This window comes from Triturus cristatus, chromosome 8 (assembly GCF_964204655.1).
Source record: "Triturus cristatus chromosome 8, aTriCri1.1, whole genome shotgun sequence".
Lineage (NCBI taxonomy): Eukaryota > Metazoa > Chordata > Amphibia > Caudata > Salamandridae > Triturus > Triturus cristatus.
The window spans coordinates 754,844,986-754,862,135 of NC_140591.1; the positions used below are offsets into that span (position 1 = coordinate 754,844,986).

The 17,150-nt window shown below is 49.3% G+C and overlaps 1 protein-coding gene across 2 annotated transcripts in view; it reads right to left on the reverse strand.

Annotated features, from left to right (window-relative positions):
* LOC146805036 (interleukin-5 receptor subunit alpha-like) overlaps nucleotides 1-17,150 on the reverse strand; it is a 450,109-nt gene that overhangs the window by 160,173 nt on the left and 272,786 nt on the right. For both annotated transcript variants that reach the window (XM_085620451.1, XM_085620452.1), the window contains exon 5: nucleotides 1,392-1,503. In XM_085620451.1, the coding sequence (XP_085476577.1) occupies nucleotides 1,392-1,503 (112 nt within the window). The remainder of the gene's footprint in view (nucleotides 1-1,391; nucleotides 1,504-17,150) is intronic.

The following is a 17,150-nucleotide window of genomic DNA, read 5'->3' on the forward strand; positions in this document are numbered from 1 at the left end:
CCGAGCGAGTACGATGCGCACGTATGCTGTCGGACTTGGTTCGGTCGGACTCCCATAGAAGTCAATGGGAGCCGGTCGTTCGACGCGTACATGGGCTTCCATTGACTGAATGGGTATGTCTCGAACAAGTGCGCCCCCTACAGTGGGTACGTGTCGTGCCACCCGCACCGTACTTGCCTGTGTTGGGGAGTCCCACAGGTCTCCCCCTGTGTCCGAGTTGTAGGGCTGCAGGTGTCAGGGGGTCCGACGCGGACCCCCAAAGTCCGACTCCGGGAGCTTTTGCGAGCCGGACACTCCGGCTCGCACAGGTTGTCCGACGCGTGCATCGTACTGGCTCGGTTGTAAATCGCATCCATTGCACGCCACGGTGAGCTTCTGACCGGGACGTACGGAGCGGTTCAGACCCAGAAACGACTCGGTCGGTGAATTTCATGTAGCTCGCATCGTACTTGCTCGCTCGTACAGCTGTACGAGTCGGCCGGAAAACACGCGTACAGCTCGTAGTTTTTCCAGCCGAACCTGATTCGGTGCCCTTCCGACCGAGATCGGAATCGGCCCCTGAATGTTGAATCCAGAATATTGCGGTACAAGAACATTTAGGACAGAATATCGGCGGACAAAATATTAAAAGGTAAGTGCTTATAGGGAAGTATAGGTCTACTATTTCTAACTCCACATCTCCGCACCTTGAAGATATTGATATATATTACCAAGGTAGATCTATGTGGAGTTTGGTACAAAAAAATCTAGACTTACTTACCTCTTAATATTTTGCTATTGATATTTTGTCGTCAATATTGTGTCCCATCAATATTCTTAAGTCAATATTCAGGGTGCACACCGTGGGATTCTGCATATGTACACACACACACTTATTATTTGTTAACATCTGCATTTCTAACATAAACGTTTTACATAATTCACAGAATGTGGTAAAGCAGAACAAAATCATAACATGAACAGCATAATCAGCAGACATAGTTGAAGGGGGGTGACTAACAATGCAGTTCATAAGATCACAAAAATCTTGGAATTACAGGGTGACATGGAAGTAGTCTTCAGTTAGAAAGCGTGTAGGGATATAATAGTCAGGGTTGTGGTTGGAGTTGCTTTCAGTCTTGGAGAGGTACTTTTTTAGTGGTGGTGATGGAAGTAGGGTTTCCTAAATTGAGGCATATGGTCAGGAATGCACATGATTAAGACTTGGAAGGAGCACATGGTCGTTTGTGGTTGGTGAGGAACCACAGAGTTTGAGAATTAAATACGTGATGAGGAGTCTAGCTGATGATGGCATATATGGTGTAAGCAGAAATAATAAAATGGATGGCTCACAATAACAAAATCAAGAACCTGCCATCACATATAGATATGGGTTAGGAGTTGTCAATCACCTGAATGCAAAGAGAAACTGTGCATCTTCTGAACTCTGATCCTTCACAATTTGCCAGGTGCAGTTAAGACTGGAAAGTCTGTACACAATGCACGACAGGTTCTCCAGAGGTGCTACAGGAAGAATTGATCACACTTATCAATAGGAAAATAAATGTGCCTGAACTCATTCTGCTCCATTAACTACCATTAAGACATTTTCATTCAGATAATACCAAAATACATTGCTCTCTGCGGTCTACTTGAAACTGCACTCATACTAGTCTTCTGCATGAACTTTCTTAAGTAGATAAGATGCCAAAGTAATGAAACTTAAATTGTAATATTACTAACAACAGCTCAGTAAAGGCTTGTTCCCTAATTGGTCTGTAGATTCCTTTCAGCATGTGTGCGCACACTCACACTCACTCATGACTAAGCAATGTTAGTGAATGAGTGATGTGTGTGGGTGAATGAGTGATGTAACTGAGGTGAATTATTTAAGTGTATTGAGTGATGGTGTGGGAGGGTGATGAGAATATGCGAGTATAGGATGCATTTGTGAGAGAGACTGCATGTTTGTGAGGGAGTGCACTGTAGGCCTGGGCAGAATTTCAGAGATGCTGGAGTAATCGTCAATGATTCTGGAGTAATCAGAGTAACTTCAGTAAGTCAATGTTACTCTTTGGAACGGAATGACAGGTAAAAACGCGATTATGCCTGCTCATGTAATTAGAAGTAATTTTGGGGAACAAAATCCTACCATGAGAGCACATTTAGTAAGTGTGAGTAACTGCTTGCACCACTGTTTATGTTCTGTTGCATTTAGCTCTATTTTCTTAGTGCAAAATGCATCCTTGCATCCATTTTGGATGCAAGGGTACATTTTGTGCTAAGAAACTAGCTCCCAATGCTGGGAATAAGTTGGGGGAACTTCCTGCCCCATTTGCACATTTAGCAAATACAAGCTAAACACACCCCTAGTACAATGTACATTTTGATGGTAAAATCACTTTTTTGGAAGTCATCTGTTATTTCATCAGGTTAGGAGAATGATATTACAATGATTCTGTAACTCAAAGGCACAATTCTTAACTGTTACCTATGGGGGAAAAGGGAAGTTTCAGTGATGAGAGGCACCACAAAGACATTTCAGCGGGAAGATTTCTGTTTGGCAAACTATGACAGAGACAGTGAGATAAGAAGGCAATACTTGTGTACAGGATAACAATACCTCAATATTTTATGGTACCATATGGGCATGTTAACTGTACAGGGCCATATATTGGTTGTAATCAGGAATTGAATGTTTCTACTTGGGCATGGAAGAGCGGATCATAGACTTATGGTGGCTGCAACCAGGCATGCAGCATATGATGGAAATACCAGGACATACAGTGGCAGCACTTAAGATGGCTGTACTTGGGAGTAGGTATCAAAAGAAAGGGACTCAGAGCGCATAAAGCTCCAGCATACATGCTCTAAATAACTAATCACATGTAGCAGACAAACTTCACTTATCAGGAACTGCATACCCTGGTGACCGAAGGCAACTGATGAAATTATTGTGGGAGCCTGTTCATAATGTTACTATCACTGGGCATATAGCACACATTACTTAAGTATAGCATGGGAATAAATAGACATATGATATCTACTAAAGGCATGATATTGACATAGTTAGACAGTTATAGGATAAAGCAGCAAGGTTATAAATGAGTGCACAGCCTGGACTTGTCACTTAACAGTAGTGAGAGTATTGCCCACCTCAAATGGCCAGCTGCTTAGATGACCATAAATATAACATATGTACACAAGTATGAGAGGCGACACAAAATCAAAAGTATTGTATGGTTTCAAAGTGAAAAACTGAATGCTGAGTCCACACAGCGGTTGAGTATTTTCATATGTTCTTTTATTCCAAAGTTCAGTGCAACCAAATCCGCAGCCAACGCGTTTCGTCCAAGCATGGGCTTCTTCAAGGCTGTTTAGAGATCATACAAATGCAATATTTGTAAAATTTCATAAATGTATAAAACGTGGCTGCACAAACACAAATAGTGTGATGAAGAAACGTCAAAGAGTGCAGGAAAAGGAAAGGACTGTGAGAAACAAAGGAAGAGCATGAGGCGGCACAGCGCGTAAAAAACAACACAAATATTCCCTTAGTCCATGCTTTAACTTTTTGGACCTGGGGCAACTCACTTATCTTTCTCTAACTCCGTTTGTTAGACACAGTGGTGGCTTTCTAGTAATTTGTGTTGTTTTTCTAAACAGCCTTGAAGAAGCCCATGCTTGGGCGAAACGCGTTGGCTGCGGATTGGGTTGCACTGAACTTTGGAATAAAAGAACATATGAAAATACTCAACCACTGTGTGGACTCAGCATTCAGTTTTTCACTTTGAAACCATACAATACTTTTGATTTTGTGTTGCCTCTCATACTTGTGTACATATGATATTGACATACTTTGGCAACTGAAGATAGTGTTGCTCATGCTCATAAAGGCAATATTACAGCATAAGACTGAATTTCTTTGACAAAGGAAGATAGTACTTGGGTATATGGGGCTGTAAGATTGTTCCTAGACATCAGATTGCTTCACAAAGGCTTATGATGCTGTATGTGGGCATTCAGTAACAGTATTTGAGAATATGACAGAACCTGAAAAAATGTCGGTGGGATGTGTGCATTTTTCGTGTGTTGCTGGCCACATTATCATAGTGCTAAAAATCGAATACCAAATGCAATGAAAAATGATGGCTGATTGTGCCACTAAATATTGACCCCCAGAACATCAAGGGCAGCTTATTGAGGGACAAAATATCGAAAGATAAGCGTATATAGTGATTGCTACATAAAGTCATTTTTGGCCAAAGGAAGGTCAGCTGACATCACATGCTCTGTGCACTTAGGCTCCTAGAAGCATTGTAAGATTTGCATCCGGTTAGAGAGTATTAGCTGGGCTTGCACAACACTTTATCATTTTGCATGTTGTACTTTAAGGTATACTCTGAGGAGTATTTTAAATTGAAAGTAGTCAATTAAATGCTCCAGGAAGACAGTATGTGGTGGGTTTTTCAGCAGTTGGTCGCCTATCTTTTGATGCTTTATAAAATGACATGTAGTCAAAGGAGGGTTAGCTGATAACACTCAGATTCTCTGTCTACCCAGCTCCCCAGAAGCTTTGTACAATCTTCCTTGAAAGTAAAGCACTAGCTGGGTGACCTTCACAGAGGGGCTTTAAAGATAAACAGTCGCTAGGGCCAGTATGTTTGTATTTTATTTATATACACACTAGCGAATATCTTCTATTGTGACAATTTTTACCCATTGCTATGGCTGTTAACTTTTTAACTTCGGCCGTCAGCCAATAGCTGATGGCCGCACTACCTTTCCAGTGCAGGTGTCGCCATTGGCTGATACTGGAGAGGTAGTTAAAGGCCCCTCTGGTGTTCTGCACCAGAGGGTGTCCTTTTTTATTTTTATACATCAGTTGATTGAGAATAGCTTTCAGGGCTGCTTTTTCCCCCTGCAATGTCAATGAGCGCGCAAGGCGCACTGAAGTCATTACAGGAAAGGGAAAGTAAAACAAGCCAAAGGGCGTGTTTACTTTCACTGAATCAGTGCTCTGGGGCATATCTCATCCCCCGAGCACTGATTCCTTTGGGACCAGTATCGTTGGAAAGCAGAGGCTCTATCCTTTCCAATGCTACCTCTCCCCATTGGATGCCTGATTGGGGATCACCACAGGAGAGAGATCCCCAAGGAGGGATCTACCCACTAGCCACCAGGGATGGGAGGTGGTCTCCCCAGCAGATTTAATTACCCCAGTGCTTCTGCTCCCCAGGGGGCAGATGGGGGTAATTGCCCCCGATCTGATTGATTGAAAAGCTTTATTTCAATCTCTAGGATCATTAAAGCAACGTACATACCCATGACCTGCCCCCTCCCGGGGGGTGCGAAAACCCACAAGACATCAGGGTTTTTTTTTTCAAATACAGGGGTGGGTGCTGCCGAATATGGCAATGCCCCACCCCCAAAAAAAGGGCTATCAGTCTTTCTGCCCCCCCGGGCACAGTTACCCCCATCTGCCCCCCGGGGGCAGAAAGCCCACTAGTCGCCAGGGAATGTGTATATTTCAAAAAGATATATGGGTGGGGGCTGAACACCATGGACATGGCCTTGCCCCCACTCCAATTGAATGGGACATCAGTCTTTCTACCCTTCCGGGGTTGAGGGGATAATTATCCCTGATCTGCTCCACCTAAGGGGACAGAAAGCCCACTAGACAATAGGGAAATATTTTTTTTAAATAGAGGGGTCGGGACTGGCCAATATTAGCATGGCCATGCCACAATCCTACAATAATTTTCTTTAAAAGACCGGGGTGGGGGCTGCCCATCCCACCGAAATTAAATGGGGCGCAGGTCTTTTTGCCTACCCGGGAGGGGTAGATGAAGTCAATTACCGTCAATACGCCCCATGGGGGTAAAAATGCCCACTAGACACAAGGGATTTCAAAAGGGTGGCAAAATAAACAATAGGATGCAGTAGCCTACTCTGACATTGAGCCATACCCCTGCCTTAGTTTTTTTTTTTTTTTTTTTTTATATCTTTATTGCATTTTTATATTTCCTGTTACATAGGTACTAAGGATCAGCACATATTCCATTTATAACAACATCCTTGATATTATGTCGCAGTTACATCAATCCAATTATTTCAATCACAGAATTATGACATAGTGCATATTAACTTCGCAGGGATTGTCGTACGTTTGTAAAGTATCATAGGCAGTATCTGCCCCCCTGTCCTGCCGTCTCATCATTAAGTAGCTGGACATATCAGTCAAATGCACCCCTTCCGTATTGCAATCTATAGTACTTTAGCTTGTCTGCCTCAGCTCCAACAGTGAAATCTTCACACAGTTATTTCTGAACAGGAATGTGTGTGAGTACCGCGACTTGTTTACCAGTTGCGTACATTTAGTTTCTTCTTGTCTGTCTTTTCTGCTATTTTTCGTCTCTTATGTGTTTTCCCCTGTTCCCTGTTTTTCTTTCTCTTTCTCCTTCCTTTCTCTCTTATATCTACTAACGTTAAACCACAACCAGTGGGAACTCACCAAAATCGAAAAAAAAAACAAAAAAACATCAATTATCAATTGGAATATGTAGCCAGTGTGTATAATGCCATCCGAGTTCAGTCACGCCTATGTTTGTATAGCCGTAACCATACCCCTGCCTTAGTGTGGTCAATTGTATCTTTCTGACCCCCCAGGGAGCAGGTAAAAGGCATATCCCAGTTGGAGGGGTTGCCCTAAACTTGCCCCCAGGGGGCCAGAAAATTTAACTGACACTAGGGAGTTTGCCTTTGGGGCACAACAAAGTGCTGCAGCTGTTGCACTCTGGCATTGGCCGCACATCCCTACCAGAAAAGGGATAAACCAGTCTTCCAACCCCCCAGGACAGACAGGCGATGTGCTCCCGATTTGCTCATGGGGGCAGAAAGGCCACTGTATGGCAGGAATATATATGTATATATATAAATATATTGTCCAACAAAGTGCCCTGAAGCATTTGGGAGAGCACACGACAGCGCTCTGCCATCCGGCCTAAACTTTCAAACTGCTCTCCTGCTCGACAGTACTTTTCATTTCTGCCAATGCGTTTCAAGGTCAGGAACCTCTTCTTCTTGGGCACGTCACAAAGAACACCTGATAGCACGCATTTCTCATTTCAGGCACGTTTTATTCACAATTCTGCCCCCAGTGGGCGTATGCTAAGTGCAATGTTTGTCCTAAAGCCTTCTGGGACACAGAGTCTCATATACGAGCGTGATAATTATTAAAACTTTCAGTAAGTTCAGATGTTCGTTTGAAAATGAAGACAAATATTCTTCCTTTAGTAGGTTTGCGGAACAGATAGCACAGGTTAATTTCCACTGTTGAGCGCTGTGCTGACACTATCCTTCAATAGTTGAGAGACCACAGCATCAGCCAGCCGGTAGTCTCATTTCGTCTCCAGCCAGCGATGGTACATCTTCCCCATGGCCAGGCTGCCGCGTACGAGTATTGTCCAACAAAGTGCCCTGAAGCATTTGGGAGCGCACACGACAGGACTCTGCCATCCGGCTAAAACTTTCAAACTGCTCTCCTGCTCCGCATTACTTTTCATTTCTGCCAACATGTTTCAAGGTCAGGAACCACCTCTTCTTGGGCACGTCACAAAGAACACCTGATAGCACGCATTTCTCATTTCAGGCACGTTTTATTCACAATTCTGCCCCCAGTGGGCGTGTGCTAAGTGCAATGTTTGTCCTAAAGCCTTCTGGGACACAGAGTCTCATATGCGAGCGTGATAATTATTAAAACTTTTAGTAAGTTCAGATGTTCGTTTGAAAATTAAGACAAATATTCTTCCTTTAGTAGGTTTGCAGAACAGATAGCGCAGGTTAATTTCCACTGTTGAGCGCTGTGCTGACACGATCCTTCAATAGTTGAGAGACCACAGCCTCAGCCAGCCGGTAGTCTTATTTCGTCTCCAGCCAGCGATGGTGCATCTTCCCCACGGTCAGGCTGCCGTGTACGAGTATTGTCCAACAAAGTGCCCTGAAGCATTTGGGAGAGCACACAACAGCGCTCTGCCATCCGGCCTAAACTTTCAAACTGGTCTTCAGCTCCACATTACTTTTCATTTCTGCCAACGCGTTTCAAGGTCAGGAACCTCTTCTTCTTGGGCATGTCACAAAGAACACTTGATAGCACGCATTTCTCATTTCAGGCACGTTTTATTCACAATTCTGCCCCCAGTGGACGTATGCTAAGTGCAATGTTTGTCCTAAAGCCTTCTGGGACACAGAGGTGCAGATTCTGATCCTGGAAAAACCGGGTACGAACCGTCGGTCGGAGCGTTTTCTCCGTCCGACTCGTACCCGGGAAAAAAACATTACAAACATAAAAAGTACGATTCGCACGGAAACACCATTTCCGTATGATTCGTACAAAACACCGACCGACGAAAATATACATACAAATGTGATCCGGGGAAAGCGCCGACATGACGTCGGGACGCATTCAGGCTGCGTTTCACGAACCAGGAAGTACGAACTGCACCGACGTCACCCCGCACGGATAAAATTCTCCGCCTGCCAAAAACTGCTGGGGAATCAGGACGACGTGCAAGGAGCACCTGTACGCGACGGACAGCCATGGACCCGAACCTACGTGTCATCCCAGCCCTCATAGCAGTCCACCTGCTCTACAGGAGCCGACGCAGACGCCGCAGAAGGTCAGAACAACACCCAGGGGCAAAGGGGGGGGGCAGGGGCAGGACACAAAACCCCCACCCAAGTCACAAATCATACATGCCCTGGACATACCTGACCTTCAGGGCCTGGTCACTTCGAGGGGGTGGGGGCGTGTCCAGCAACGGAAGTGGATGTACACGCGAACCGGCAAAACAACAAGTCCGGTACGTACCGTACCCACGCCTTAAGAGCGTGGGTACGAGTCGTACCACGCCCACCCCTACGTCACCCCAATAATGGCGGTACGGCCCGTACCCATGTTCCAAAGGCCTGGGTATGGGCCGCACCCCCACCCGTGTATGTACGGCGCATACCAACACCCCAACAGTGCATGTACGGACCGTACCCCCACCCGTGTATGCATGGAGCGTACCCAGACTCGCGTATGTTCGGAGCGTACCCCCACCCATGTATGTAGGGACCGTACCCACACCCGCGTACGTATGGAGCGTACCCGCACCCCAACAGTATATGTACGGACCGTACCCCCACCCGTGTATGCATGGAGCGTACCCAGACCCGCGTATGTTCGGAGCGTACCCCCACCCGTGTATGTAGGGACCGTACCCACACCCGCATATGTATGGAGCGTACCCCCACCCCAACAGTGTATGTACGGACTGTACCCCCACCCGTGTATGCATGGAGCGTACCCAGACCCACGTATGTTTGGAGCGTACCCCCACCCATGTATGTAGGGACCGTACCCACACCCGCGTACATATGGAGCGTACCCCCACCCCAACAGTGTATGTACGGACCGTACCCCCACCCGTGTATGCATGGAGCATACCCAGACCCGCGTATGTTCGGAGCGTACCCCCACCCATGTATGTAGGGACCGTACCCACACCCGCATACGTATGGAGCGTACCCCCACCCCAACAGTGTATGTACAGACCGTACCCCCACCCGTGTATGCATGGAGCGTACCCGGACCCGCGGATGTTCGGAGCGTACCCCCACCCGTGTATGTACGGACTGTACCCACACCCGCGTACATATGGAGCGTACCCCCACCCCAACAGTGTATGTACGGACCGTACCCCCACCCGTGTATGCATGGAGCATACCCAGACCCGCGTATGTTCAGAGCGTACCCCCACCCGTGTATGTAGGGACCGTACCCACACCCACGTACGTATGGAGCGTACCCCCACCCCAACAGTGTATGTACGGACCATACCCCCACCCGTGTATGCATGGATCGTACCCAGACCCGCATATGTTCGGAGCGTACCCCCACCCGTGTATGTAGGGACCGTACCCACACCCGCGTACGTATGGAGCGTACCCCCACCCCAACAGTGTATGTACGGACCGTACCCCCACCCGTGTATGTATGGAGCGTCCATGGCCAGACACAGGAGGGGTGGGTGCAGAGTCCTCCCAGCAGTGCCCAGACGCAGGAGGGGTGTGTGCAGAGTCCTCCCAGCTGTGCCCAGAAACAGGAGGGGTGTGTGCCTATCATTCCCAGCAGTGCCCAGACGCAGGAGGGGTGGGTGCAGAGTCCCCCCAGCAGTGGAAAGACACAGGAGGGGTGTGTGCAGAGTCCTCCCAGCAGTGTCCAGACACAGGATGGGTGTGTGCAGAGTCCTCCCAGCAGTGCCCAGACGCAGGAGGGGTGTGTGCAGAGTCCCTCCAGCAGTGCCCAGACACAGGAGGGGTGTGTGCAGAGTCCTCCCAGCAGTGCCCAGACACAGGAGGGGTGTGTGCAGAGTCCTCCCAGCAGTGCCCAGACACAGGAGGGGTGTGTGCCTATCATTCCCAGCAGTGCCCAGACGCAGGAGGGGTGTGTGCAGAGTCCTCCCAGCAGTGCCAGACACAGGAGGGGTGTGTGCCTATCATTCCCAGCAGTGCCCAGACGCAGGAGGGGTGTGTGCAGAGTACTCCCAGCAGTGCCCAGACACAGGAGGGGTGTGTGCAGAGTCCTCCCAGCAGTGCCCAGACGCAGGAGGGGTGTGTGCAGAGTCCCCCCAGCAGTGCCCAGACACAGGAGGGGTGTGTGCAGAGTCCACCCAGCAGTGCCCAGACACAGGAGGGGTGTGTGCCTATCATTCCCAGCAGTGCCCAGACGCAGGAGGGGTGTGTGCAGAGTCCTCCCAGCAGTGCCCAGACACAGGAGGGGTGTGTGCCTATCATTCCCAGCAGTGCCCAGACGCAGGAGGGGTGTGTGCAGAGGCCCCCAGCAGTGCCCATGGAAAGAAAAAGGGTGGAGTACCCACAGATCCAATTGCCACAATTGTCAGTCAGGTGCACAAAGACCCTGCAGTACATGTAACACATGTGTGCGAGGCTGGGAGTGCACATATGCATACTGCCTAAAAGGGAACATGTCCACATGAAGTCATGTCAACAGACTACATACACAAGTACAGTGATCACCCAGGATGCCATGAATGATGCAGGTGGAGACATCGCTCTGCATGCATGGCCAAAGTTGAAGGGGTCCGTCACACACCCAGCTAATGTAGACACAGCTCAGCGCAACATATTGGAAACACCCTGCAGGGAAGATTTCAGGGTACACAGAGGAAGGAACACACCTTGGGACAATTTCACCATGCAGTAACTGCCTACATGAACAAAGAAACTTAGCTAACACCTTGTGATGGCACACAGATACCAGGGTCCCCCCTATGACCAGCACACTACTACATTTCCCACACACCCAACACATGATCACCACCCCAAATCATGGAGCAGCCCCACCAACAGCAATACCACAAAAGCAGTAGTGTTCTAAGAAGAAAAAAAAGGCTTTATTCAGCATTAGCAAAAAATGTTTGTGTGGATAAAGTTCAATATTTACAAAGCCCATAGGGCGGTCCATTAGTCACAGCTGGATGGGGGACACAGTGGGACGCGTGTCCCCTAGCTTGCCTGCACAGTTCAGACCACCCTGTCTTCCACGGGGGGGGCATCATGTGGGGGGGAAGGACCAGGCACCGCATGGACAGGAGGGGCAAGGGCAGGCGTTGTGGGTGCAGGGACGGAGGACTCCACCACAGGGGTTGGGGTATCACCAAAGGAAGTGGAGAGGATGGCGCTGCACACGTCAGCAAGGTCCCCCAGCGTATCCCCTGCACCCGAAGGAACCACAGGCCCCAAGGGGGGGCAGAGGAATGGGTCGCAGCGCCACTGGGGGAGGGTGTGGACAGGGGGGGCACTCAACTACCCTGACCGGGGATTCCTTTGCCCGCTTGCTGGGTGGTGTCACTGTTGGGCTCAGGGACAGAGTGGCCATGAAGGAATCTTTGCTGGATTTGTGTCCAGGAGAGCTGAGGGGAGTGGATTTGGAGGGAGTGGATTTAGCGGAATGCGGACTCCCACTCTGGCTGCGTGACTTACGTTTGCCCCCCGACCCAGTGGGTGTGCCTACCTCACCCTGTGTGTGCGTGCCAGGAGGTGTGCGCTTGCCCTGCCCTGCTGGTGTGGTGCCTGTGTCTGGTGTTGTGCGTGCATGCTGACGTCTGGGTGTACGTGGGACAGGCATGGGAGTGGGAAGTGTGGATGGGGCAGGGGTAGGGGGTGGGACGTAGCACTGCAGGAGACCCACTGCTGCAGTCAGTGTCGAGTCTATGGACCTCAGCAAGTTGCGTTGGTCAGACTGCGCGGCTGAAATGCCCTCCAAGTATGCCTCCATCTGGTTGAGCACTTGGCCGTGGCCATGAAGGACATTAAGCGTCGCAGTCTGACCAACCCGCAACTGCCGCAGGATGTCCACAGACTCGGCATTGGTGGCAGCAGTGGAGACAGGGGCAGGGGGTGCGGTGCCTGGCAAGAAGGAGACACGTGCTGACCGAGCACGGCGGGAAGGGACACGAGCAAGTGGGAGGCCGGTGATCGGAATGGAAGGGGCGGGTAGTGATGGAGTGCTGGTGTCAGCTGTGGGACCAGCCACCGCCCCCTCGGAGTGCTCAGCCTCGGACCCGTCTGCGTCATAGTCGGTGGTGGATTGACTGGACAGGTCCTCCACTGCACTCCCGTCGGCCTCCGTGCCACTCGATGTGCCAGACAACTCTGCACTGCTGGCACTGGTGCTCGCTCCCTCCTCACGGTCCGTGCCAGTGTCTCCCTCGATGTCCCCCGACGATGCTGTGAGCAAGGTGAAGAGACAGGAAATAATCAGACACCTGTATACATATGTCACATGAGTCAAATCCACATAGGTCACAGTGCATAGCCTGTAAAGCAACATGAGTAACATCTACAATACAAGGCACATATATAGGCCCTGCAACACACAGTTGGTTGACCCACCATGCCACTGACCAACTATGGAGAGCATGACACAATAGCAAATAACATGATATGAATTTGGACAGAGGAGTCAGGCACTGGGGACAATCCAGCACAGCATCTGCAGCACACAGCGTTGGCGTAAAAAGGGATGAGCAGAAACAATGTCTATTAACTGTAGGCACATGCTGCTAAGGCAATACTTAAAAACATGCCCAACATTAATGGGTCACTGCACCTTGAGTGTATGTCCAGACAAACATCACACACTGGCCAGACCTAGCAAGGAGACTTCAGGTCTAGACATGTAGGCCTTGCCCGCACCAACCACCCCCTACATGAGACAATTTATTGAGACACAGGAAGCACTTACATCTCTTAGTCTGGAATAAAAACACATGGCCTGCAAGAAATCCTGATTGGACACCAAATACCCCTGGTGCGCCGGTACAAAAACATCATCTACAAATGGCCATCATCAGATCATTTTACCAAGACACACAGGCACTGGCACCCGTGAGTATGAACAAGGGACATTTGGTCAGCCTGTACAGTGGACACATGTATCAGAGTTTACGTAGACACAAATGGTGCCAGGGTACAATGGCACAGAGCACAACCTATGCTGTAGACACAGAGATTTTCGACATTTTTGGATTACACACATGATACCTAGGAAAAGATGCCCCAGGGGACAGTAGTGGCCACACTACCCCATGGTCCTGAATGGTAATGACTGCAACACAAGCCACCATCCCTGCACTCTGCATATCTCACACTCATGCACATCATGTCACAGGCCACAAAATAGGACATGCATGCTGTAAAGCAATACACTTTAGAGACACACTCCTATGTCTGGACTCAGCATCAGTGACAACTGACATGGACCCCACAAGTACTGAACTGGACAGGGCACAGGCAAGGTCCCAAAACCTGTTACACACCACCCCCACACATGAAGCTGCAAGCATTGGGCACATCGATAAACTGGCAGCCTAGATAACCTTGTGCAAGTGTGACTACACACAGACCAGGGTACACATGCCAAGGAGTGGAAGGGAGGAAGGACAGCACCGCTACACTTTGGGGACCAGGAACTGCACTGCACATGTAAACCCTGGCAGTGTATGCATGCAACTGTGCACTTACAAATGCTGGTGACACACAACAAACACACATGTACCTACCCCCTTCCTGCTGCTGCTTTTCCTGTAAGCGCCTGTCCATGTCAGGGAAGACGACCGCCAGCACACGCTTGTGGATGTGGGTCAGACGGCGGCGCCCATGGTTCTTTTGGCTCACAGGTGAGTCCCCCAGCAGGACCCGTGCGATCCTCCGCGTCCAGCACCGGGTATCCTGCCAGCGTTTCCTCACCTGGGCTAGGCGCCGCTTCCGACTATCCATCTGTCTCACGGCACTGACGGCGTCCTTCCAGATCTGCTCCTTGGCACAGGCGCCTACCTGTGAGGATGAAAAAGTGAGACAACATCAATACACCTGCGACATGTCACAGAGACACACATTAGAACAATTTGGCTGGTTTTAACAGGGCATAGAATGCATCAAACTCATTACACCTGTGTCATAGGGACACTTTCCTCTGTGGAAGGCACAAAGCACTAGGTGGCATTGTAGAGTACACAGGTGGCATGAGGGGTACGACACAATCAATCATCCAGGCTCACACTGTGCATCACAAGCGACACCAGGATTATGTGCAGCACCTCAAAGCAGTCACATGCCACAGGCCACTGAGGCGCCCTCAGCAGAGTACACAGAAACACACAGCCACAGGACAATCACCTGCCATTGACAACTGCAGCTACACACCTCACTCTGCACATGTGCCACTAGACTGGGGGGTGTCACAGGTGTGGGGCTGGCCCATCACCGCAGACACACAGCACTGCTCCCTGCTCACATCAGATGGGCAGGGTATATCCATCCCTCATGCAGCTGGGGTGCTACACTCCACATATGCACTCACCCACATGACAGGGGACTTACACACACACACCAATGTCCAGGGGACAAACACATCATTTGTACACTCTCAGCACATGTACACTAAACAAACACACATCTGTGGGTACTGCCACCTGTCACACTGGGGGGACCACAGATTCACATAAGGACTGTAGTAACAACATTCCCAGGAGGATTAGACAGGCAGAATGTGTAATGCCACATGCAGTGATTGTCACAGTACACACAATGCAAGTGAGAAGAGCAGACATGCACCACAGCATGCTCTGGCTGGGAGAGATTAGGCATTCCCCCACCCGGGACCCACCCTATAGTACATTGCATGTGTGTTATACCTGGACACAATGGCAGAAGTCACAGTCACAAAAAAGGGGCACAGTCTTTGCTAGTGGACTCAGCACTCACCTGAACCCCTGGTCGACCATACAGCATGGGGTACTGTGGGAGGATCACATCCAGCAGGGCTTGGTTCTCCTCCTGGGTGAAAGGCTGGGCCCTCTCCACAGACCTGGACATGGTGCCAGAGGATTCACGAGCAGCAGCAGTGTAGTTGAATCAAAGGATGTGCAGGCAAGTGCTCTCTCATGGGACCTGGCTGCCTTATATCTACCTTGCTGCCCTGTTTCATTCACAGGAGTACAGAGTGATTGGTCACTCACATTTGCATCCTATGTTTCCTCCAATCCCTTTAAACCTACCACAGTCAGTGGCTTTGCTCTTTTTTTTATTGAGTATGATGTCAACTCAACAACCACTTTGCAACAATGTAGATTCTTTCAAACCGACTTTAGCTGGGCACCTGATGAAAAAAATTCAAACTTTAAACTCGGTCTCCATGACAACCAGCATGCATGTAGGGCTTTATACTTGTCCCTCATGTGTCCCCTATGTAATTTGGACATTCACACACAGGTACGGTGAGTTCCAGGGCCCTAGGGCACCCCAAATTCATAGAAATGGCGTGTACGGGCCGTTTCACTATGGCTTTGCTCGCGTATGCGTACCCATAGTGATACGCCCCGTACACGCGCGTGTATGGGCCGTTTCACTATGGCTTTGCTCGCGTATGCGTACCCATAGTGATACGCCCCGTACACGCGCGTGAACGGGCCGTTTCACTATGGCTTTGCTTGCGTATGCGTACCCATAGTGATATGCCCCGTACACACGCGTGTACGGGCCGTTTCTCTATAGGTAGGCCTACGGCAGCACTCCCATAGTGATGGGGAACGTACACACGCCCTCAGAGCGCATGTACGGTGCATTCCACACCTGACAGTGGTGACAGGCAGCACACAGAAAGGAATAGAGCTGACATACTTGTCCAAGGCTGGACATCAAGGCATTGTCTGTGCAGTACTACATGTGTGGGGCACAGGTGTGGCACATTTCTCCTGAGTTGTAAAGGCAATAGATGTATGATGAGATGTGTACAGATGTCATGTGTGATGGTGGACTATGTGCCAGATATCCTCTTCACTCCTTTGACATGTGTGCATGTAGTACAGATCACTTGTGAAAAGTGTCACTGCCATGGCACAGTCAACAACACACGCAACTGTCCCCTGATGCCAGCTACAGGGGTTTTCACACCTGACATGTGACTACCCGCGTTGCACGATGTGACTATGTCATGTATGTGTCATGTGTTCCCATTAGCTTGCTGTAGGTGTTTGGTCAAATGCATCTGCAGTTGCTGCAACCAACATGTGTCTGTGTGTAGATGGCCATGGCACAGTGTTACGCATACCACGCCACATGTGGAATCCGACGTAAGGTGTGTGTGTATGCATCGACACGGAGTTTCAAAACAAGGACATATCTGCATACTCTCAATGTATGTGGGATCATTATTGAAATGTAATCCTTCATGGCAAGGTGTGTGGTCTGTCCTTTTTCCATTACATGTGACCTGTGCCTCTAGTGTTCCGCAACCTGTCTGTACAATAAACATCCTTCCTCTGCACATATTTGGTTGTCTGTAACTCCTGTAATGCGTCTGCCTGCTCACTTACACTGGCCCACAGCTAGTTTCATGGCATGGCATTATGAGGTTGAGAATAAACGTTTGGAGCTGTCTCTTGGTAGGAGTGTCACATGGCTGCCATACGTGTCCAGGGCATATTGCACAGACCTGACTCTGTATGTAGCATATGTGTATTGCCTGTTGACCATGTGCTCAGTACATTGACATTGGTGGTGTACTGTACTCACTCTTCGTTGTCCCTTCTAATTCCCTGCAG